A 25926-nucleotide genomic window follows, 5' to 3' on the forward strand; every position below is an offset into this window, starting at 1 on the left:
CCTAAAAATTGTCAAAAAGACTTCCAATTTTTTAAAAATTTATAATTTACCTGTGATATATAATTTTACGACAAAGACACCCTTATCTTAAGGAATAAAGGAAAAAAAAAGTGATGGTATAAGGAAATGGAAAAAAAAAAGACTTTTTATATAATTTAGATATTTAAACGCTTATTTTTAATTTTTGTTAATTTATAGATATATACAAGATTTGAAAAATAAAATAGTAAAGATAAAATGATAATTTTATTTTCTAATATTGTTGTTTTATTAACAAAGTTTAATTTTGGGTGAGAAAATGTTATTTGTGCCAAGTAAATAATAAAATAAAAAAAGCGGAGGTTTTTCCCAAATCCATTTACCCATATGTATATATGAGTAGTGTTATATAAATAATTTTATCTACAAATAATGATGTGTCATCTTGTAGTTGAATAGTTATAAATTAATAAAAAACTAACATCTACTCATATATTAACACATCATTATTTGTATATAAAGTTATGTGAAAAAATTATAAATATAATTTTATTAATATATATATATATAATTATATATACAAATAAACTTTAATAACTTTCCTATTTATATATAAAACCATGCTAACAAACAAACTTTAACAACTTTTTTATACAGATCATTTTGTCAAATACTATGTATCAAATTATATAAATAATATTTATATACGGAGAGAGATATCCACTAAATATATTAGAGTTACTCTTAAACCATTCATCATTATTTGTATATTAATTAAATCAATGCCAACAATTACAAGACTTTATACAAACCCCACAACGCTTATTCATGCAACGCTCTCAACTACAATTATTCTCCATATTTTTTATTACAAAATCATATTAATATTAGGAGTGTAAGAATAAAAATACAAATATAAAATACAAATTGCAGCTAAGCATTATATTATAAAATAAAGTTAATTATAGGAATCTTTCTGTAATCTAACTTTTATGGTCCGCACCCCCAATTTAACACCCACACGTAATCTCAATTTCTTTTCTACGTTACTTTTCTTATCTGTCAATAAAAGAAATTTAAAAAAAAAAAAAAGTTTTTTATTCTATAAAAATTCAAAATATCAGATAAACCAGCCAACAGCTTTGGGTTGCTTTAAGAAGCAGGAAAAGTGTGGTGCCCACAATGAAAAAGACAAAATACTCCCTTGGAATATCGTTTTCGGCCGGCTTTTCCAAGTATCATTACATGACAGCCTGTTATGCGGCGTATGACACGTGGCAAAAGTAGAAATGTTGTGGCACATTATTGTGTGTGATGGTCCAGCACGAATGGATCCTGTGATTTTATTCTTATTGACAGCTCTGTCACTCTGTTTCTTTTTTATCATCAAGATTTTGTCAATAATAATAGATAATGGCAAGGAAGAATAATCTACTACTTCCGTGCACACCGGTATCTTGTTATTTCTTAGTTTTGAGATTGTGAAGCCCATTGTTTTTGAATTGAACAGATGGACAGCTAAGCCGACTATTTCACAACATATATATGACTAAATATAAAATTCATGATATGAAATGTCCAACCATTGCATAAATTAATTAATATGATTTTTAGTACCTTGAGGAAATAATCTATCAAGTCAAATATTTAACCCAAATAGAAAATGACAATTTTGTTTTTTTAATTTTATTATTATTAGTACTATTTGTGAAACAATATTAAATTTAGAAAATGGAGTCAAGACAACAACAAGTATTTTCTACTTCTTGTTGTAAACACTCTCATCCAAATATTTATTATGGTATTATTATTAATTAACATCATCACAACACAATATAACCGTACGCAATAAAGAGAATTGTCTTGTTTTCTATTTTAATTTATTTATTGGTATATCATCATTATGAGATTGCGGATGCTAACTCATATCCATAAGACAAAAAGAATAAATATCAGTATCTGTATTAATTTGGAAATTAATTTTGAAAGAATAGGGTAATACTTAATGGCATATAATTGTTGATATCTAAATTCATATTTATTAGTGCATAAATAATTAGATATTAAATTATTAAATAAACACTAAAAATTTAAAATTTTATTTTTACTCGAGATTTCATGTTTGTGATAAGGTAGGATTTGAATTAGACATGATAATTCAAGTTATATAAAAAATTTTATCCCTAATTTAACCCTTAAATATTCAAGTTAACTCGATTTGACTTAAAATTATTTATTATTTTCACTTTTTAAAACATTTTACCATTTTAATTTATTCACTAAATTACCTCAACTAACGATTAATAAAATACATAATATAACATTTTGTCTTATTTAATAAAAAAACATATGAGTAATTACAATTATATACAATTTATAAAGATTTTAACTGTTGTTTATATTGTCTTTCAACATTTTTATAATTTATCTCTAACAAATTCTATTAAATTAATATTTTTCTAAAACATTTGAATTGATTCGGGTCATATCAAGTTACTTTCGTTTGAACTCTACCACCATCCACTTTAATTTTGAGTTGTACTAGGTTGCTTAAAATAAATTTTGTGTTATAAAAACTTAACTCTAACCCAATTTTTTTTTTCATATTATATCATGTCAAGTAAATTGGTCGTGTTAAAAATTGTTAGCTTTAACTTAAACTAGGTTGGACGTTGGTTGAACTTAATTTGAATTCAAATCGAGTTTAAGCTAGGAGAGTTCGCTCTTTTTTTAAATCAAGTCAAACTATTAAATGAAGTATGACTTAGTCCAACTTGCAATCCCAAGAATTGTTTGATTCGGTTTGAACTTGATTTTACTTATACTAAGCAATTATTAAAAACGATATCGTTTTATCAATTATTAAATAAAACAATATTATTTTATTAATGAGTCATGAACTCGAGCTATGAATTTAAGCCAATGATTTTTGCCATGAACTTGATCTGAACCTTTTTTTATTTAAATCGAATCCAAATTACTCTTAATTTTAACTCAACAAACTCGAACTATATTATTTTTCATTCAAGTCAAACTTGAACAAAAATATATTCAAACTTGATTTGATTCATATCCATCCTTAATATATAGTGACTGAAATATATCCAATGGATATCAATTCACTGTTTAAACATTGGCTACTACTAAATATTTGTTTATCCCCTCATTTTATTTATTGAAAAATATCACTAAATCCTTGTAAGTTACAACCAACAAAAAATAATTTTATCCCCTTATTTCAATTAAAAAAAAAAAAAATCAGACATCAACGTATAGTAGATATCACTTAATCCCTTCATTTAGCTTGCTGTAAAATATTATTTACCTTAGGTGTTTTTTTTTTTTTGCCTAGTAAAATTTCCTTTATCCCTAGACATATTTTTCCCTTAAAACACTAATTGGAAACTTTCATTTTACCCTACATGAACCGGCAAATCATGCCCACCTATTTCAATTTTTTTTTTATCCTTGATTCATTTTCATAGATTCCTATATCAGATCTATCATTTTGAGTTAAAAAATAAAAAAAAACCACCATTACCTTGATGAAATGAAATGATTTCATCTATTAAATTTGTTTTTCTGGTCAAGCGTACAAGTAATTATTAGTTTTACAGTAAAACAAAAACATTTATATTAATTTATTAAATTAAACCATGAATAATATTATGAGGGTGTACATATATTTTGCTTAAACTTATTGGGACATAAAGATATATTTTTTATTTTGTTTCAAAAATTATTATATTTACTTTATATGTATATATATGATATTCTAATTTTGATACTTTTTAATGTAATATATATATTTTATCCAATTTTTGAGTGTGTGATTATTGTTGTTGAAACTAATGATAAGTATACTCAAAATTTTTAAAATACAAAAAAACTCAATTTTTTTAATTTAAAAACTCTTAATAAATTTTATTAATATTTTAAAAAATATAATTTATTTCTAAATATAATATGTGTATATTTTTATTAATAAATTTTTATTATTTTAAGTAAAATTAATATAAAATAAGATAAAAATAATTTAATAAAAATTTTAATGAATTTTATTAAAACATTTGACGAAAGAATCATTTCATGCAGCCCGGAGTGGAAAATACTCAAAATAGTCGTTTGTCCTGTAATAATTACCCTACGTTTTTACTATTTAAAATTCTTAGTATTTCTTGTATCCTCAAACAAACAAAATAAAAAAAAAATTATTTAAATTGAATAAGTTAATGATATTGAAGTGATGTGGGGTCCAATGACAAAGTGGTGTAATAGCTGGCAAATAGTTCTGACAGACTGTTTCTTCTTTGCCCACCTCCACCCCTCTCTCTTCCCTTCTCATTTTAAGACTTTACTGCTTTCTTCCTCCCTCTCTCTCTCTCTCTCTCATTCTAATTTTTTCCACTTGTAATTTCTCCTTCATCTACCCCTTCTCTTTCGATATCCTTTGTCTTTTTTTATCCTTTATTGCTCTTTCTTAATTTGATCATGGCTGAGGAGACACAAAAGCCGGCAGCTGCTTCTGAAACCCCTCCACCAACTGAACAAGTTGTTGAGAAACCCATCACTGAGAATGACCCACTTCCACCTGCACCTGAACCTGAGCCTGAGGCTCCTGAGACCGGCAAGCCCACCACTGAAGAAGCCATTGAAGAGGCTATTGAAGCTGAGAAATCATCCAAACCTGTTGAAGAAGACAAGATTGTTCAATCCACTTCTTTCAAGGAGGAGTCTAACGTTGTTGGTGAGCTTCCCGACCCTGAGAAGAAAGCTCTTGATGAGTTGAAGCTACTTATTCAAGAAGCTCTCAACAAGCATGAGTTCACTGCCCCGCCTCCTCCTCCTCCGCCTGCTAAAGAAGAAGAGAAGGTTCCTGAACCAGTCAAGGTCAAAGAGGCTTCTGAAGAACCTAAACCCGAGGAAGCCAAACCTGAGGAAGCTAAAGCCGAGGAAGAAACTAAACCAGAAGAATCCTCCAAAACGGAGGTTGAAACACCCGGTATAAATTATTTATTTATCTTTTTTATCATTTATAAATAATTCATGTTTTGAACCTTGTATTCACATCATAGTTAAATATGCTACAGTTGAAGCAGCTCCAGCTGCTGTTGAAGTTGAAGCAAAAGAGGAGGAAAAGACTCCTCCACCGCCAGCTGAGGTGGCGGAGACAGTTGTGGTTGCTGAAGTGGTTGAAACTGTAACGGCTATTGTTGATGAAGATGGAGCCAAAACAGTGGAAGCTATTGAAGAAACAATAATTGCAGTTTCGGCTCCGGCTGCCGTGGAAGAGGCAGCTCCAGCCGAGGTGACTCCTGCAGAAGAACCTAAAGAAGAAGACGCCATTCCTATTCAACCGGAAGAGGTTTACGTATGGGGAATTCCACTTCTGGGAGATGAAAGAAGTGATACAATCCTCTTAAAGTTCCTTAGAGCCAGGGATTTTAAGGTCAAGGAGGCTTTCACTATGATCAAGAACACCGTTATCTGGCGAAAGCAGTTCGGAATTGATTCGCTGCTGGAAGAGGATCTTGGAAATGAGTGGGATAAAGTGGTTTTTATGCATGGATTTGATAAGGAAGGCCATCCTGTGTGTTATAATGTGTTCGGTGAATTCCAAAACAAGGAGTTGTATCAGAATACTTTTGCTGATGATGAGAAGCGCACCAAATTCTTGAGGTGGAGGATTCAACTTCTGGAGAAAAGCATTAGAAAACTTGATTTCAGTCCAAGTGGAATCTGTACTCTTGTTCAGGTTAATGACCTTAAGAATTTTTCTGGACTTAAGAGGGAGCTCAGGCTGGCTACCAACCAAGCTCTGCAACTTCTTCAAGATAATTATCCAGAGTTTGTTGCTAAACAGGTAAGTTGATCCGCCATTAATTTTGACCATACAAAAATAGTCAGTTATATATATGTTTTAACAATCCTCTCCGTATTTGTTTTGGTTATTTAAAGGTGTTCATCAATGTTCCGTGGTGGTATCTTGCCTTCAATAGAATGATTAGTCCTTTCTTCACTCAGAGGACCAAGAGCAAGTTTGTTTTTGCTGGCCCATCCAAATCTTCAGATGCCCTTTTCAAGTATGTACAAATTCTTCCAATCTGTTAATTGACTTGATCATCTATGGTTGTTGCTTCATTTAATGGATCTTTGTAACTCCAGTTATTGAATATTGATCATTTATATCACTCTATCTGTGGTTCCCACTCTCCTTTCATTTCCCTTTAGTACTAAAGGGATTGGCTCCATTAGATTCAGTCCTTGGCAATTTTTTCATCAGTGTGTATTCGGATTGGCTCCATCTAATAACCTTTTTATTGCAAACAGATATATAGCTCCGGAACAGGTACCAGTTCAGTATGGTGGACTGAGTCGGGAGGGTGAGCAGGAATTTGCAACAGTTGATGCTGCCACTGAAATTACAGTCAAGCCTGCTGCCAAACACATTATTGAATTCCCAGCTGATGAGGTTTTTCCACCATAATTAATATGTTTATAAATAACCCTATTTTCGCATAAACTGCTAGGAATTAGTGACGACTCAATTTTATTCTTTGATGCATTGTGTTTGAATTACATGTTGATTATGTAATTTGTTAATTTTTACAGAAGAGCATTCTGGTTTGGGAACTCCGAGTTCTGGGGTGGGATGTGAGCTATGGAGCTGAATTTGTGCCAAGTGCGGAAGGCAGCTACACTGTAATTGTTTCAAAGACAAGGAAGATTGCACCTATTGATGAACCAGTTATCTCTGACACTTATAAAATTGGTGAACCTGGCAAGGTGGTGCTCACCGTTGATAACCAGAGCTCTAAGAAGAAGAAGCTCCTATACAGGTCCAAGACCAAGCCAACCTCTGATTAAACCTTTGAGTGAATGATTACTCAATGCTATTCTGGAGTTTCAATATCTTATCAACTAGAAGGCATTACATTGGACAAATATGAAAGGGTTCTTTTGTTTTATGATAGAGGGTTTGATTTATTTTTGGTTGAATTTTAATTTAAAAGTTTAAACTTGGGGGAATTTCATTTATATTAATTTTTTTTCCTATTAGTTTTGGGGACTTTGGTGGTCTGCTTTTGGATGGGGATGTGTGTGGAATGTGGACAGAAACTCTAAATTTATTTTTGATACATAATGCCTGTAAAATTTGTGTAAAATTTGTTCATGTATTAAGTTGTTTATTATTTGGTATATGTTTATAACTATTTGTTGATGTTACCAATTACTACATTTCGTTCCCATTTATATAATATAATTGCAGTTGGTGGTCAAGTCAAAATTTGATAGCTTTTGTTGATTAAATTTGTTCACAAGATAAGATCAAAGTTTTATAAAATTTTGATTTTTGACAACGTGGGCATTAAAGTTTCCTTGTCGCATTTAAAATAAAAATATTAAATTAGAAGATTGCAGATAAGAAAGATGAATTTTGAAAATTACGGTTTAGTATATCGTATATTTTATATGTTTAAATAATTATTGTATTTAAGTATTTTAATAAAATATATTAAGATGTTTTATTTAAATATATTTGTAAAATCATTGAATATAAATTAGTATATATTGGGTTAAATTAATATAAACATTTGCTTTTTATACCTTTAAAATATTTTTTATCTTAATTGTTAATTATATATTAAGTTTTTCTCTATGTTGCTAAATTAAGAAATTAATTAATTAAATTATAGTTTTAAGTTATTTTTTTATTGTCAATATATTTTTTAAAATATTTTTTTATGTTATATAATATTTTAATTAAAAATAAAAGTATTTTTGTAAAAAAAAAAATCAATAAATAAAAATAAGATTGTAAAAAAGGTAAAATTACATTAATAATTTTGTGATATTTAATGTGAAAGCATTAATAAGGGTGTGTTTTATCGAAGTAATGTTTTATTATTAAAATTAAAAAATAAATTTTAAAATAGATTATCTAGAAAATTACTAATACAAACAATTATTATATTTGATAAAATTTGGTATAAGTTTGTTTATAGTTAATAAAAGAATATTAATATATTATTTTACTTAAATATATTTGAGAATAATTATTCTAAAATATTTTTTATGTTACTTTTTATATTAATTGAAAATGTGGTTATTTTTATTCTAAAAAATTAATAAATAAAAATATAATTACAATAAAATCATTGGTAATATTTTAATACCTAAGTTAGAGGTGGTAATTAAATTATCTCTTATATTACTTATCGCATCACTATTTGTAATAGAATATTACTAAAATTTTTTATTACCTCAAAACCGAATAAAATAGTATTAATAATAAAAGATAGATTATCCAAATATTTTTATATTAATTATTATATCATCTATTATTAATAATAAAAGATAAATGACTAAAATAATTAAAAATTATTCTCAGTCAAACGTTCCCTAAACTGATCATGTATAATCAAATAATGAAAATTTTAATATAATTACAGCAATAACATAAGTCATTTTATATTAAATTTTTATTGTTAAAATAAATTATAAAAAGACAATTTGATAAATATTTATCAATTTATTATGTTATAAATTTGAATTATATATTAATAGTTTAGGGATTTATATCATTTTTGAAATCTTAAAAAGAAATGGCCAAAGGACTATTGCCACCCAAACTATGCTGAATCCTCAAAGTTCCCTTCGTTAACTTTGAAAATATCATTTACCCACCCATAGCCGATTAAATTTAACAGAACTCTAATATCTGAAAATTTAATCTCATTTTCCCCCCAAAAGTTTAAAAACTAACATTTTTTTTCCTAAGCTAAATTTGAAAAGATCACATTTCCCTCCCCTAGAGTTTAGTTTCAAAATCCGTTCACTTTCTCTGACACCATCGCCGGCCGTCTCTCCCTCCCGACGGTTTCTCTTCCATTGACGATCCACCCCAACTCCACCCCAATTCATCCAGCGCCGAGAGACATCGTATGAGAAGAGAAATTGTCTTCCCAAACGATAAAGACGAGATCGATCGATCTCGTCTTCATCGTCTAGGAAGATGATTTCTCTTCCCAGACGACGTCTCTCGGCACTGGATGAATTGGGGTGGAGTTGGGGTGGGTCGTCGGTGGAAGAGAAATCGTCGGGAGGGAGAGAGGGCCAACGATGACACCAGAGAAAGTGAACAGGTTTTGAAATAAACCCTAGGGGGGGAATGCGATCTTTTTAAACTTAGCTTAGGGGAGAAAAGTTAGTTTTTTTAATTTTGGGGGGGGGGGGAAATAAAATCATATTGAAGTTTATTTTTAATATTAAATATTAAATAATAATTTTATCCTTAAAATTAATAGATTTAAACTGTCATGGATGGGTAAATGATATTTTCAAAGTTAACGAGAGAAACTCTAAGAATTTAGCATAGTTTGGGTGGGAAATAATCCTTTGGCCAAAAGAAATTTTGTTATTTGATTGGGAGATAAGTCCCCTTACTGAGAAACATAATTTGAATGCGAACATGAATATGAATTTATTTGGGTTTCCAATAAAATTTCCGTCAATTTTGCTTCCATCTCTTCTCAATAATGATTTGATGAAACATCAAGTGCTTTTATCGTCAAATTAAGATCAATTTGACATGCTGGACCACACGAACGTGTCAAGCATTATAATTATGTTTTACTTCTGTTCATCCTTGGTATGGCAAATCATACTAATGATAAATACATCAAATTATGATATATAATTTAGTATATATATATATATATTAAGGTGGTTGGATCGATTACTTGTGACTTATGTTTATCATTATATTATTTTGTTTTAATTTAATTTTTGCACAAGACAAAATGTAACACATATATATGTAGCAAAACTATTTTAGTCATTTAATTTATAATGATGCATTTGAATTACAAAAAATGACTACACATTGAAAATTAAAGTTATGCCCTTTTGTATTATTTTAGGTGAACGATATGAATCTCATGTCATATGAAATAATTAAAGAAGCTAAATGACCATTCATCTAGGATGAATGATCGCTCTAGTAGTTAACTGATTTAAAATCTATATAAACAAGGCATTACATGTCTTGCACTATAGCATTATCTGATAATACATACCTTCTACATTAAACTTATTTGATATTTGTGTGGTTTTATTTCACTGAACCATAAAGATTCTAATGACTTAAAGAAGATTTTACTTCAAACTCATCAGTTGGGAGACAAGGTGTTGGAAAATTTTAAACAAACACGCCAATATTCAGTTGGGAGATAAGGTGTTGGAAAATTTAAGATAAACATGCCAATATTCTATAATTTGTAATTCTGTAAAATTTTTATGGTGTGCTCGTATTGTGCTCTGCTCACGTGGATGGTTCATAGAGGTTATGACAATTAGTCATTTCTCCACAACACAATTTGCATATGTGCATTGTCATTTTAATTGTATATTGGGAGACATCATAATTCTTACGCTTGTTATGCTTCTGTATATTTCTGAGAAGAGAAACATAAGAGAAAATGCATTATCACTTTGTTGGGTGCAGTTTTGAACATATATATAAAAGTCCAATTACCACCTAAATGCCATGTAATTGTCCTTTGGCAGTTTTAATGAAACTAGAGCAGGTTTACAAGTTATGGGTGGACTCAGACCTAATGTCTCCTACTCACACATAATGAAAGACTTGAAATAAATATTTAGACACATAAATCTCATACGACAGTATATTTCATACTTGCAAATGTATTATGTGACTTCACGAGTTACTTGCACTTGAGAGCCTATTATTATGAATTTGTTAGGAATAACATAACCATTTCAACTTAAATAAAATATAATAAAGCGTTAGACTCGAAGTAACCCATACTTATTTAATAACACTGGCTCCCTTTAATCCCTCATTTATCATTATGTTATTTTTCTATGTATCTATGATAAAGTCTATTCTCCAAAATGAGTGACAAGATCGATTGGTCAATAGACACGTAATATATAAATTTTTCTCTTATACTTGAAATTCTCAATTTAAACTTTGTTACTTTTCTAGTCATGTTCGATAGATCGAATCGTATGTGCCTATAGGTATCAAGCTAAAATAGCAATACTAAGAGTAAAGTTTGAATAACAACAAAGAGTTTAAGGGTACCAACATGAAGTAAACCTTATAAAGTCTTACACAATGAGGAATTAGAGTTCATCCTTTCACTACTTTAAATGGTCGTCTTACTTATGCACATATGCTATCAATCATGTACTATAGTATGTATTTTTCATAAATGTGATTACTTCAACACTGTAGAGATCTTAGTTCAGTCGCTACATTCAACATCTATCTTGAGTTCTTAATCATTTTCACACTTATAGTATTCATTCTTATTAAGAACTCATGTTTAACATTCACAAATTATTTGGATGTGGGAAATCCAAATCGGTCATTATTAAATGTATCTATTCGTGACCTCTTCTTGATTGTTTATCAAGACAACATTTCAAATTTTACAATTCTTTTCTTGAGAAATTTGTCTCCCATTGGTATGTCCTCTCAATGCCCTTTTTTTTTCTCAAGAATTATGTCTTATCTTTACTAGCTTTCTCATCGCCAAAGGCGATTGCTCATGTGAGTGAGTCAATCTCTAACTTATGTGACATTGTAATCTTGTTGAGATTTCAAATAAAAGTGATGTGTATACAGTGAAAGCCCAATAATTTTGAGAAGTAAATTCAAAACAAAAATGAATTTGAATTCATGGTTTTTTACATTGTGTCTCTAGTGCAATATATAAGCTCAACAAGTTATCAATCACAATCTACATAATCTAAGAGATTTAACATGTGTAAGATATACATTTCTTGGACCAAGTTTGGTGAAAGGATTAATGACCATTCAATGCGTAGAAATATATTGTACGCTCACTTCTCTCTTGGAAATAATGTCTCTTACAAACTTGTGTCTAGTATTGATATGTTTGATTATGATATAAAATTTGGGATCTTTTTGAGAAAGCTATCCTATTTTGATTATGACAACGGATAACTATTACTCCAATAATATTGTCCTGTTTATCTAAATTCATGAAGAATCTTATTAACCAAAACAGTTTCTTGCACAATCATTGAACATGCTATATACTTAGCCTTTATTGTAAATAAGACTACATATGTTTAGTTCTTATCACTTCAAGATACAAACCCTTTTGGAGTAAGAAAACATAGTCAGAAATTGATTTGTGTTGTTTAAATCATTTCCCTAATTGACATAAAAAAGGCTAATCAAACACAAATTCGATCCTTAACAACATAAACAACAATCCACAACACCTTTTAGATATATCAATATCCTCTTGACAACCTTTTAATGCTTTTCTCAAGATTTGACTCATATTGACTAACTAGCTTGACAACAAAAAATAAATGTCTGAGCATGCACACATATACATAATACATTCGATAACATTTGAATAGGTAACTATTGACATTTCTCTACTTTCATTTTAAGTTATGGGACATATTTCTTGACTCAATAATTTACCATTTGACGCAGGAGTATCATCAGGCTTATAGTTTATCATATTGAATCGTTCTAGAATCTTTTAAATATTATACTTTTGTGACCAAGTCAAAAGTTTCCTTGCATAATTTCTTTGGATTTTAATTCATAGTATGTAATCTCTTTACCTACATCCTTCAGGTAAAAAACATGGACAACTTTCCTTTAATGGCTATCACTTACTCCATATCATTTCTAACTATCAACACATCATCACATACAAAGATATAATTGCAAATTTGTCATCAGATTTCATTACATAGACACAGTGGTCATATTTAATCATCATAAAGTCATATAATGTTCTTGAAGCTTGCACATTTTACGCTTTTAACCTGTAACAATGAGATTTATATATCGTTTTATGTAGGTTTCTTTGTCAAGTTCTCCAATAAGGAAAGTTGTCTTGACATTCATTTGATGCAATTCTAAATTTAAATGTATTACTACAGCTAGAATCAAATAGATTGAAGTGAAATTTTTTAATTGGTGAAAATGCTTTTCAGTAATCTATACTTCCTGGTTGAGTATAGTTTTTTGTCACAAGGCAAAATTATATTTATCTATTAAACCATCCACCTTACGATTGATTTAAGGAATCCATTTGTTCTTAATAAATTTTTGACCCAGTGATTGGTCAACCAAAACTCTAGACTTGGTTTGTTTTTAGGTATTTCATCTTTTCTTCCAGTGCATCTTGCCATTTTTCTTTGTCAAGGGATGAGACAACTATTTCTATAATTTTAGGCTCTTCATCATCTAGGGAAGTGATAATGAAAACCTAGTTTTTCATTTCAAAAATGTCACTAGGGTACTTTCATACGTCCATTCCTACGCAATTTATTATCATTACTCCTACTAGCTGAAATAGATTGAAGCTTAATCTCAATGCTCTCCTTAGATTGAGATGGGTGAAATAAACAATTAAGGATCATTGCTCCCACTGTCTAGAAAAAGTATAGGTATTATTTTTTAATACTCAACTAATGGTCATTGAGATGTACCTATTCTTATTCTTCTTTCATCTCATGTAGATGAAACCTTTATCAACATCATCCCTATTAGGAAAAATATTCTCTACGAATGTAGCATCTTTTGATATAATTTCAGTTAATCTTCCAGTGAAATCCTCCCTAATGAACACTTATCCTTTGAAGTGTTTAATGTATCTTATAAAGATACATTACTTTTCTCTTGGCACAAATTTTCCATACTTATGGGAAAAGTAATGGATAAATACTGCAAACCATTAAGGGTGCAATATTAACTCTAGTTTTCTACTTGTCCATAATTCATAGGAAGTGGAAGTAATTGATTTAGTAGGAACTTGGTTAAGTATATAGATAATAATTAACATTACATTATCACAAAGTGACATTGATGTTTTGCTTATGCCATTGTTAACCTAACCATCTCTAATAGAATTCAATTTCTCTTTTTCGCTACACTATTTTGTTGTGGATTGCCATTCTATTTATTTTTCATTACTTAGTTACTTGAACTTTGGAAGTTTACTTAAGCCCATAAATTGACTTTTATAGTTTACATATTTTATTAGCCTGTCCAGCAAGAATGAAACTATCGGGTTGTTCTATATAGACATCCTCTACAAGGTTACCATTTAGAAGGGCAATTTTGACATCCATCTAAAACATTTCATAGTTAAGGTATGCAATAACAGTGAGCATGATCCTAATAGACTTAAACATAATGACTAGTAAAAAGGTTTCATCATAGTTATTGTCATATTTTTGTGTGAAACCTTTGGCAACCAATTGTGCTTTATAGGTATGCATGTTACTTTCCATGTCAATTTTCTTTTTGAAAACCCATTTGCACTATACAAGTTTTACTCCTTCAGGTGCATCCATTAGATTCCATACTTAGATTTTGTACATGGAGTCTATTTCAGATTTTATGGCGTCCAATCATTTATTAGAATTTGGACTCGAGACAATGTTATTATAAGTCTTAGTTTGTCATCAGAGATGACCAATACATCCCTATATTGATTCATAAGAAAACCAAAATTTTCTGGCTTACAATGTATTCGTATAGATCTATGTAGCTCTTTTATGTTTTGAGGTTGTTCCTTTTGAGGTTAAGAAACTTCTTTATGATCAATAATCAATGATGACACATCATCTTCTCTGACATCTATGGTATCTTGTGGTATAAAAACTTCACCAAGTTCCACCTTCTTCTTATTGGTCACTTGAGAATAAATTCTTTCTCAAAGAACACGCTGGTATGAGCAACAAAAACTTTTCGCTCTTTTAAGTGGTAGAAGCAATATCCTTTAGTTTTCTTTAAAGACCCTATAAAGATACACTTTTTAGACTTAGTGTGTAGGTTGTTTGAAGTCAATTTTTTGACATAAGTTTCATAACTTTAAATCCTTAAGTATTTTAGATTAGGTGACTCAAATGAAGTTTTATCCGTAAATTTATATGGGACATATTCAGTGTGCAATTAGCAGTCTTTAGGGCATGTCCCTAGAAAGACATAGGTAAATCGATAAAACTCATCATGAACTTGATTATTTCCACTAAGGTCCTATTCCTCTGTTCAAATGCACTATTATGTTATGGTTTACCAGAAAGAGTGAGTTGAGAGACTATCCCATGTTCCTTTAGGTATCCTTTGAATTCAGCACTTAGGTATTCACCTCTTCTATCGTTTAGAAGGATTTTGATTTGTTTTTGAAGTTGCTTTTCTACTTCGGTCTTGAATCTTTGAATTTGTCAAAGCATTCATACTTGTGTTTCAACAAAAACATATAGTGATATCTATCGTCATAGACCCATACATATTATTATGAATGATCTCTAATAGTTTAGTTGCTTTTTCACTATGTCTAGTGAAAAGTGCTTTGACTATCTTACCAAATAGGCATGATTTATATTCACCATAAGATTGAAATTCAAATGATTACAAGACTCTTTATTCAAAAAGTTTTAATATATATTTTAGACCTATATGGCCTGGCTTGTAATACCATAGATATGTGGTATTTAGTTATTTTGTTTTCAAAAGTTTATTATTTTGCACGTTAAGAATTTTATTATCCAATTTTAGAATGTATGAACCATTATACAAATCAGCCGTTCCATAAAGAATATTATTAAAGCTAATAGTTAGAGTACTATTAGTAATAAAAAATGAATATCCTTCCTTTTCTAAAACAGACATAGAAATTAAATTTCTAGAAACAGATGAAATATAATAGTAGTTATTTGATTCTAAAACAAGCCTAATGGCTAACATAAGATGATAAATTCCTACGGCTAATATAGCAACACGTGCTCTATTTCTAACTCATAGGTCAATCTCTCATTAGGCAAGTAATCTATTGTGCCATAGTTCCTGTATATCAGAACAAATATAAGAACCACATCTTATATCTACAACCTAGGATAAGCAAGGAGAATAGTATATCTCAATGACAAACACACTTAAAGTAAAGGTTCTAGTTGCCTTCTTATTCTTATTCTCTAGAAAGGCCTTGTAATATCTCTTCAAGTGACCAACTTTGCCATAATTGAAATAGTCAACCTTCCCTTTCCCTACACCGCCTGTCGACTAAGTAGCAGTATCAGGTTACTTTCTTTGCCTTGGGTTTAGCCTTAGCCTTGGCCTTGCATTTGCCTTTAGCTTTGGTTTTCAGTGTTTTAACCATAAGCATGTTATTTGAAGTTACCATTCGTACCTCTTGTTTAGCTTGCCTGAACATATACAAGAACTCCTCCAAGGATTTTTCCTTCTCATATAGGTTAAAATTCATAATGAAATTAGCTCACGATTTAGGGAGGGATTTCAACACCAAGTCCATGGCAAGCTCATTATCCATGATGAAGCCCAAGATTGCCAACCTCTCAATATAACTAATCATCTTAACCATAAGAGGGCCAACTTGTCCTCTATTGAAAAGTTTGTAATCAAACATAACACTTGTTACCTCATATCATTCAGCCATCGCATGAGTGCCATATAACTCTCAAAGGTGAGCAAGTATGGATAGAGCATCCATTTCCTCATTTTGTCTTTGAAGCTCAAGTGTTATGGAAGTTAGCATGAGACACTAAACTTCCACAAAATCATCAAGATATTTGTTGAAAATATCTTTCTCTGTTAGGTTGGCATCGGAAGTAGGTTCTTTGGGCAACGACCTTTCAAAGATCTAAAGATTTTGCACCAATCAGTAAAGTTGCTTCCATCTAGCCAATTTTTTTTTTTTTTTTTAAGAATTGATTGATAAGTTAGGTTTGATATGGTGATTATTTGATCTACAATTTATAGATAAAGATAATAGGTAATTTTATTCATAATTAATATTCATTGTAATTATGGATTTAATTAATTAAAATGCTCTAACTATTTTTCTCAAGACATTAGCTCTCATTATTGTACTTAAAAAGCTTTGATGAACTTTCTAATGGACCGAGATCCCATCGCATTAATTCTCCCTTTCACTTTGGTGATCAAGTTCGAATAATCGAATAGGTAAATTTCAAATTAATCACCAAAAGCCAATGAACTCAAGCTAAGTTTTGCCCCCAACAAATCATGTATCCTCAAATGTGACTCTTAATGTCAACAAGGTGGATACTATATATCATCTTGCATCGACAAATGCATTCTCTACTCATGCTTCTAATATACTTCACCTTCACTTTGTCGAGCAAGTAAATTACACTAGTTAAATTGAACCCAATATGAACATCTCTTAATTTTTCACCTGACAGAAGTGTACTATTCACTTTTGACAAAAAGAGTTCCAACGAATAAGGGCTTAATTAGTGTATCATATTAAAAGACACTAATTTAATCTTAGATTTAATATTTAAATTGAGGGTTTTTAATTAATTGGTCTTATCGGATTTTATGTTGTATGTTAGGTGATATCTGAAAAATTATAACCATTCACATCCATCTAATAAAACTTATTAGTACATAGCCATAACTAATATCGAACCCCTTGAGCTAAAAGCAGTTTGATTGGTTAACTTAGGTGAATATTTTGTCTTTGAGTCTTCGTTTGATTGGTCAACCCAAACAGGTGTCATCTAATGATGCACCAATTGGTGAATATTTTGTCTTCAAGTCTTCGTCTGATTGGTCAACCCAGACAGGTATCATTTGGTTACACTCTAGCCCGTACCTTAGGAATAGGATAGGGCAAAAGCTGCCCTACCACTTTCTAGTGGTTAGAGCTCAGGCTATCGCTTGCATTGACTTGTAGGATGGTTTCTATCCAGGTGCATGTTGCCAAGTAGAGCAACCTTGTTGTGCGTGATATCACATTGTTTGGTTTTGATTATTTATCAATTATATACTACTATATATAAATATAATCAAAGTTTGCGAGAATATTTTCATGAAAATATGCCTAACAGTGGTTGTGATACCACTGTAGGGTTTTAGGGCATTATTAATGGGTAACGTAGCAAAATTAAAAATTTTAAAAATTATCAAAGATCCTAAAACCTATCTAAGATACTTGTTTTAATGCATAAATTCATGAACACGTTAAACATATATAGGATGTTTAGAAATTATACCTGTATTGTTAGCTCCTCAAAAATTTCATGTGGCGACACCTTAGTATACATGTGGAGAACAAATGGGAGACGATCTAGAAAAAAGGCTACTAGGGCTTTTATTGACTAGATCTTAAACATTGGATCATAGAAAAGTGAGAAGAAGGTCACGACAATGGAAACTTACGTCAATAAGGTTCTAGGCGTGAATATGTGTGTTGAGGATGTATATGTTAGCTTGTTGTCAAAATTTTGACTCAAATTAAACACTTTTATTATAAGGTGTGTATGAATCCTACGTTAGCTAGGATTCTAATTGCTTAGGTGATAAAGTGTCCAAGAGTTTTTATTAAATTAAAACTCTTAATTTATTGAAAGTTTAAATGCATAGAAATCCTAATGAAATTATAATTCCAACTCAATCTAAACTTTCTATCAAACAAGAACTATGAAGAATCATTGTTTAACTAAAGCACTTAACCCACAAGTTAACTCAGCTAGTTGACTCATATCCATCATTTGGCCTTGCTCAATTGGACTCCTAAGTGGGTCTAGCCAAAACCATACAGTGTATTTGCATGATGCCATATGACACTGCGTACACCAAATGATTCTAGTCAAAACATATCCATATGTTTCTTTTTGTGATTAAAGGATTGTCGTCAAATGATCCTTATCTCTTAGTTTGTATCAACCACTTAATTCTGTGACCCGTAAGCTCTTTATCGAATCAATAGTGTCAAAATTTGGGTTGAATTTAGACACTGACCAAGATTGGCCTCTAGCAAAGCGTTATAGCCATCTGAACGATAGAGTGTCAGTGAACATCTCTATAAGCTTTTACAACATCACTGTTATGTGTAATTCAGTCATTTCCCTAATCGATATCTCTCGAGGCTAAGACGAAAAAATGTGTCATCTCAGTAGTTTCTCGATATGAGTTGATGCACATTAATGACTTACATAGATTAGGCTATAACCTTATGCCACTGTGGCCATAAATTCAAGTAGTCATGAATGTTTTTCAGCATTCGCATATGAGATATCTTCTTTTATGCTCAAGAGTGATGAATCCTTTATTGATCGATTGTAACTTTCAGATATCTCACGATGTCACCAATCATTGCCTTTATGATACCTTTATTACGACAATATGTTAGATAGTGTCAAACCATACCTGTCTTTATACAAGATGATTTGGCACCCTTAAGTCAAAGGATCAATGCACTCGTACTATTCAAAGGATTTGTTTCATAGACATTAGAGTAACTATTCATGTTGATATCCTCTGGTAGGATTAGTTCAATGAATACGTCTACAACGTGCACCCATTTGTTGCACCAAGCCATTAACAAACAACTTCGACACTTAAGAATTGTCACAACATTTTGGTGGGGTCACTCAACACTATGATAATCCTATCACCATTACATGTGCCCTTGGTCACTGCAATGTCAAGATTATAGACATTTCTAGAATGACTACTTAATGTGTGTATAAGGTTTCTATAATCAATTGTTTAATCTCCTCATCATAGTTCTACCATTCTCAAGGCATGTTATTCGCACTATCATATAATAGACAAACATATGAAATGAATTACTATAAATCTTTTTATTAATTAATAAGATAAATTACAATTACAAATGTCAAATCAATTGGTTATACGATATCTACCCTAACAAAAACTACTATTTGACTTGAATAGTAGTTTTATAAGTTGGCAAGCTTTATCATAAGCATTCTTGATGAAGTTCTTCCCAAATGGAAAAATAGTAAAAGTAAAAAATGATAATGCTACATTCACTATGAGATATTATGAAACATTATATGAGGCTTGGGAAAGATACAAGGATTTACAGAGGCATTACCCATATCATAGCCTTTTGGATTGGTTACTGATACAAAAGTTCTATAACTAAGTGCCAAGACACATCAAGATCGCTCTTGACATACCACTAATGGATTGTTTATAGGATTAATGACAAAGAACACATTACAATTGATTGAAAGAATGAAGCAAGCAACTTATTCTAGACTGATGAATTTTTACCAAAAAAACTTACAAAAATCCATGAGGTAGATAGAATAACTACGGTTAACACAAAACTTGATACCTTAACAAATAAACTAGAAAGAATAGATATAAAGGCAATCCATGAGGTAGATGTGAGATATGCGGAGCAAGACATGCTAGCATAAATTGTAGTACTCTCAATGCATTCTCGAATAAGCAAAACCATGAGCAACAAACATGATCAATTTTAACCAAAATCATCAGGGGAACCCATTCTCGAAAACCTACAATCCAAGTTAGAGGAATCACCCAAATTTCCTATGGAATAGCAAGTTAGTTCCAGCTGATATAAGCTAGAATTTTAGACTATCACCGCCAAGATTCCAAAATAAGATGCTACTATAACAATCTTTGCATCTTACATCAAAGGAACCAAAATCTAATATATAACTAATAATGAAGAGTTTCATTCAAGCTTAAAATCAAAAGACACAAGCTTAAGAAAAAGCTATCAAACATCTCACCAAAAAGATCAAATAACTGGTTACACACAATAGAATGCTTGAAGTTTAATTAAGCCAACAAGTTTTTTTATCAAACTCATGAGAGAAAGAAAAATAATTGAGCCAACCAATAAATTTGAGAGAACAATGTAAGGCAATAATCACCAAAAGCAAAAACACATACAAAGAACTAATGTATACACACCCAATAAAGTTGATCACATCACAAAAGTTAGAAGATCTTGTATTTCATAATGTAAAGCCAACTAGTGAAAATGATGCAATAAATGTTATATGAGCTACTAGAGAACAAGAAGAAAAAGACTCAAGGCAAAATAAATGCCATATTGCTCTCTTGTTTCCACAAAGATACCACAAGGTAAAATTAGACCAATAGTTTGGCAAATTTCCTGAGATATTCAAGCATATAAATCTTAATGTATCATTCCTTGAAGCAATAACTTAGATGCCCTTATACGCCAAATTTTTAAAGGATATTCTGTCAAATAAGAAGAAGTTAGAAGAATCTGAAACAAAAGCCCTCTTAAAAGAAATTGCCACTAAAGTTAAAATACCTAAGAAGTGTTTTTCTATACCATGCATGGTAGGGAATGAATTATTTTGATAAATCATTATGTGACTTAGGTGCTAGCAGTAGCCTTATGCAATTATTGATATGCAAAAGGATGGATATAAGAGAACTCAAACCTATGATAATCACTTTATAATTAGTTAACAAATCTATCAAATATTCGTGTAAAGTGCTTGAAAACTTTTCTATACGAGTAGAAAAATTTTATATCCTAGTTGACTTTGTAGTCTTAGAAATAGAGGAGGGCACTCATATTCCTATCATTCTTGGACCACTATTCTTAGTGACAGTGGGAGCTATCGTATATGTAAAGAATGGAAAACTAAAATTTGAGATTGGGTAAGAGAAAGTAGAATTTAATGTGTTTAAACTAACCACATAACCTTCTATCAGTAATTCTTATTGTAGGATAGATATCCATTGAAAATGCGTGGACAACCTACTTAAGGAAGTTTTGTCGAAAGACGCATTAGAATCCTATTTAATCCATAATGGATTTACAACTCATGAAGATATTGAAATTGTTGCATACACATATTACCTAGAAGCTGTTGAAGTAGCAAGATCGATATCACGACTGAAATTCGAATACATTAACCAGACAAAGATACATCCAAGTATGAATGTACCATAGCTTTTGCCAAAAGATGCACCTCACGTAGAACTTAGACCATTATTAACTATGCTCTAGTACGTGTATCTTGGACTTGACTCTACTTGTCCTATTATTATCAGTGTTGACCTGAATATTAAGCAAAAAGAGAAGTTAATATGACTACTATGGGAACATAAAAAATAATTGGATACAATATTCACAATATAAAAGGCATTAATTCCTCTATATGTATACACCAGATTCACATATTAGACAATGAGAAACCTTTAATAAAAAATCAATGAAAACATAACCTTAACATGATAAAAGTTGTCAAGAAGGAAGTCATAAAGCTATTAGATGTCGAGATCATATATCCAATCTTTTACAGTAAATGGCAAAGCTTGGTACATGTAGTGCCAAAGAAAGGTGGGACAACAATGGTGAAAAATGAAAACAATGAATTGATCCTAACAAGAATAGTTATGGGATGATGAATGTGCATTAAATATAGGAAACTAAACAACATCACCAAAAAAGACCAGTTTCCATTGCCATTCATTGATCAGTATTGGAAAGATTAGCGAACTGCTAGTTATTTTACAATCAAGATGGATATTCAAGATTTTTACAAATTTTAATTCATCCAGATAACCAAGAGAAGACTATCTTCACCTATTCATGTGGAACTTTCAACTACAGGAGAATGCCCTTTGGCCTCTGTAATACACTAGCCACGTTCTAACAATGCATGATGACCATATTTTTAGATTTTGTTGAACACATAATAGAAGTTTTCATGGATGACCTCTCAATCTATGGTAGTAATTTTGACAGTTTTCTAATCAATCTTTTTAAAGTGTTTCAAAGATGTGAGAAAGTGAACATTGTACTCAACTGGGAGAAATTTCGCTTTATGGTTAGAGAATGAATTGTATTAGGATACTTGGTATCCAAATGAGGTAAAAAGGTGGATTATGCAAAAGCTAAAGCAACTGAGAAGTTACCACCATCTACAAATGTCAAGAGAGTCAGAAGTTTTCTAGGACACATCAGATTCTATTGAAGATTTATTAAAGATATTTCCAAAATAGTTTAACCTTTCTCCAAAATACTTGCTAAAGATGTGACATTTGAATTTAATGACAAGTATGTTAATGCATTTTGCAAGTTAAAATAAGCCTTGAAATTAGCACAAATTATACAACCACTACATTGCAGCCTACCATTCAAAATATTATACAACACAAGTGACTATGTCGTTAGTGTGGCACTTGGGTAATGAAAAGATAATAAGCCTTATGTGATTTACTATACAAGCCATATGTTAGACGAAACACATATTAACTATGCCACTATGGAAAAAGAAATACTGGTAGTAGTATTTGCATTTGACAAGTTTTGATCATATCTAATAGGCTTTAACGTAATCATATACACAAATCATGTTAGACTTAAGTACCTATTGAATAAAAAAAAACACTAAACCAAGAGTAATTCGATGGATTCTATTATTACAAGAGTTTGATTTAGAAATAAAAGACAAGAAAGTCATAGACAATGTAGTTGCTGACCACTTACCATGCATAGAAAAAGATAAGTATGGGGGAATAGAGGAAGAACTGCTAATTGATGATGCATTCCTTAATAAGCAACTATTGGCAATGTCTAAGTGTAACACATCATGGTATGCATATATAGTTAATTACTTAGTATGTGAAATCTTATCACCAAACCTAAATTTCCACTAAAGAAAAAAATTCTTACATGACTCAAAGAACTATTTTTAGGAAGTACCCTATTATACAAGTGATGCTACAATAAATTAATACAACGACGCATGCCATATGATGAAATACATAGTGCCCAAACTTACTATCACTCATTGATAACTAGGCAATACTTCAACGAGTCCAAAATAACAACAAAAATATTATTACGTGGATTCTATTAGCTTACGATATTTCAAGATGTAAGAGAGTTTGTAAGTAAATGTGATTAATGCTAAAAAGCAAAAAACATATCAAAAAAAGATGAAATGCCCATAAGTACAATACTAGAAGTTGAATTATTCGATGTATAGTAAATAGATTTCGTGGGGCCATTTCCTGTGTCATACAAAAACCACCACATTCTAGTTGTAGTTGACTAAATGTCGAAATAGGTGGAAACAATAGCCACACCAACAAATGATGCTAAAGTTGTAATCAAATTTTTGAAAAGAACATTTTCACTCATTTTGAAACACTAAGAGCACTTATTAGTGATGACGAATCACATTTTTGTTACTACTTGATGGAGGGGTTATTGAAAAGGTACAATATGACCCATAAAGTAGAAACCCCATACCACCTTCAAACTAGTGGCCAAGTAGAGATATCAAACTAAAAAATCAAATCCATTCTAGAAAAAATAGTAAACAATTTTTGAAAAAAGTGGAGTATATGCTTGGATATTGTATTTTGGGCGTATTGCATTATATATAAGATGCCAGTTGAAACATCACCATACAAACTCGTATACAACAAATCATGCCACTTACCAATCGAGTTAGAGCATAGATCATACTAGGCTACAAGATTTCTAAACTTTGATTCAAGAAAGCTAGAGAAAAAAATATTACTATAGTTGAACAAACTAAATGAATTCTGTTTGGACCATATGAAAAGAAACTTATATACAAAGACAAAACAAAGAGACGACATGACAAACACATAGTGAAGAAAGAATTCCAAGAAGGTGATTCAGTGCTTCTATTCAATTCTTGAATACGTCTTTTCTTAGGAAAGCTTAGAGTGAGAATATGGGTATTTCTAAATAAAACAGACAGTGACTTAAACCATTTCTCATAAACGAATTGGTTATGGTGGAGGCATCACAACCATTATTCGATCCAACTCTAACTTGAGCTTAAACAAGAAGGACCTAAAACAAAAACTATCGAGAGGTATCCTAAATACCTTTTAATTTAGTCAACATTTTAATTTTTACTTTTAGTTTTCATTTCTCTGGTTACTTGTTTTCAACTAAAGAAGAATAACATTTGTGATCAATTACTTGGGGCAAACGGATTGCTTGCAGATGCAAGTAGTACGCCTTACATAATTGGTAAGATTTTCTATACATAGCTTATTTATTACTTATCGTTTCCCAATATGCACCTTCTCTACTTTAAATTGTGTTGTTTGGATAGGTAAATTATCATTGATAAAATCACTTAAGTATTTAACTATTGGGCTAGGGTTTATTCATATACACGGCTTCAACTAAAGCAAAAATAAACAATGGGTTAGGACAGATCAGCATAGTAAAAATCATGAATTTACACAAGCAAATTTAGAAAGAACATAATCTTTGGCAATCATGAAGACCTTTGTTATGCTTTAATCTTTAGTGCGTCGGTTTACTTGTCGTAAGTTTTAGCCCCAAAGATTGCCACTAAGGTTAGTTTTTTCCTCCTAAATGACTCTTAATTTGACTTCTATATAAAATGCCTTTTATTCAACATTTTCCAAAGTCTTTATTTTTATTTAATCAAATACCCACAACATTATGACTAAGAAATCTTCTATAACCAAATGACTATCCTTATTTGATACGAAACCTTATCAATAACCTCAACCCCATTGGTTCTAACTATATCCCTGATTGACTTTACTGTCCCATTTCAAACCATCAACATTAAATTCCTTAACTCAATCTAAGAAAAATATTACCTGAAACTTTAAGAATGAACACTTGAACCAATTCTATATCTTGACTTCGAAGCTTTCTAACATCTTAAGGTTTATAACGACATTTTCAAAATTTTAGCCTCATTTAAACTCAAAAAAATTGCTTGAATGACTCTACCTAGTCACCTAGACCTTACTCTTGAATTCTTAGTACCTTGCCCTATAATATAACCTATCAACTCATCTGTTTCCATTTGCTAAACCAAGACCTTACAATGAGAATAATTAAGATAAAGGATTACTTTAGTTTTTCTCAAAACAGTCATTTCTCTTCCAACATCTCCTTAATTGATTACCTTGAACTCTGGTTGAAACTAACAGGCTTTCAGTACAAAAATGATTCACTCGATAAAACCCTTATGCTTTAAGATACTATTCACTAAATCTTTCATCAATTTATCTCTTGTCATTTTCTTATTAGATCGAGAAGTGAAATTGTCATCTCCAAACTTGAC

The 25926-nt window shown here is 30.7% G+C and overlaps 1 protein-coding gene and 1 non-coding gene across 2 annotated transcripts; one reads left to right on the forward strand and one right to left on the reverse strand.

The window, feature by feature from the left end:
• Positions 1–4322: 4322 nt before the first annotated feature.
• Positions 4323–7181, forward strand: LOC123229679 (patellin-3). The gene is made up of 5 exons (XM_044655598.1): positions 4323–4981; positions 5070–5842; positions 5938–6062; positions 6310–6451; positions 6592–7181. The coding sequence occupies exons 1-5, from the start codon at positions 4471–4473 to the stop codon at positions 6844–6846; spliced, it is 1806 nt and encodes a 601-aa protein (XP_044511533.1). The 5' UTR covers positions 4323–4470; the 3' UTR covers positions 6847–7181.
• Positions 7182–19808: 12627 nt separating this feature from the next.
• On the reverse strand, positions 19809–19915 carry LOC123230227. The gene has a single exon (XR_006505039.1). It is a non-coding gene; the product is annotated as a small nucleolar RNA R71 (small nucleolar RNA).
• Positions 19916–25926: the final 6011 nt, after the last annotated feature.

This window comes from Mangifera indica, chromosome 11 (genome assembly GCF_011075055.1).
Source record: "Mangifera indica cultivar Alphonso chromosome 11, CATAS_Mindica_2.1, whole genome shotgun sequence".
Classification (NCBI taxonomy): Eukaryota; Viridiplantae; Streptophyta; class Magnoliopsida; order Sapindales; family Anacardiaceae; genus Mangifera; species Mangifera indica.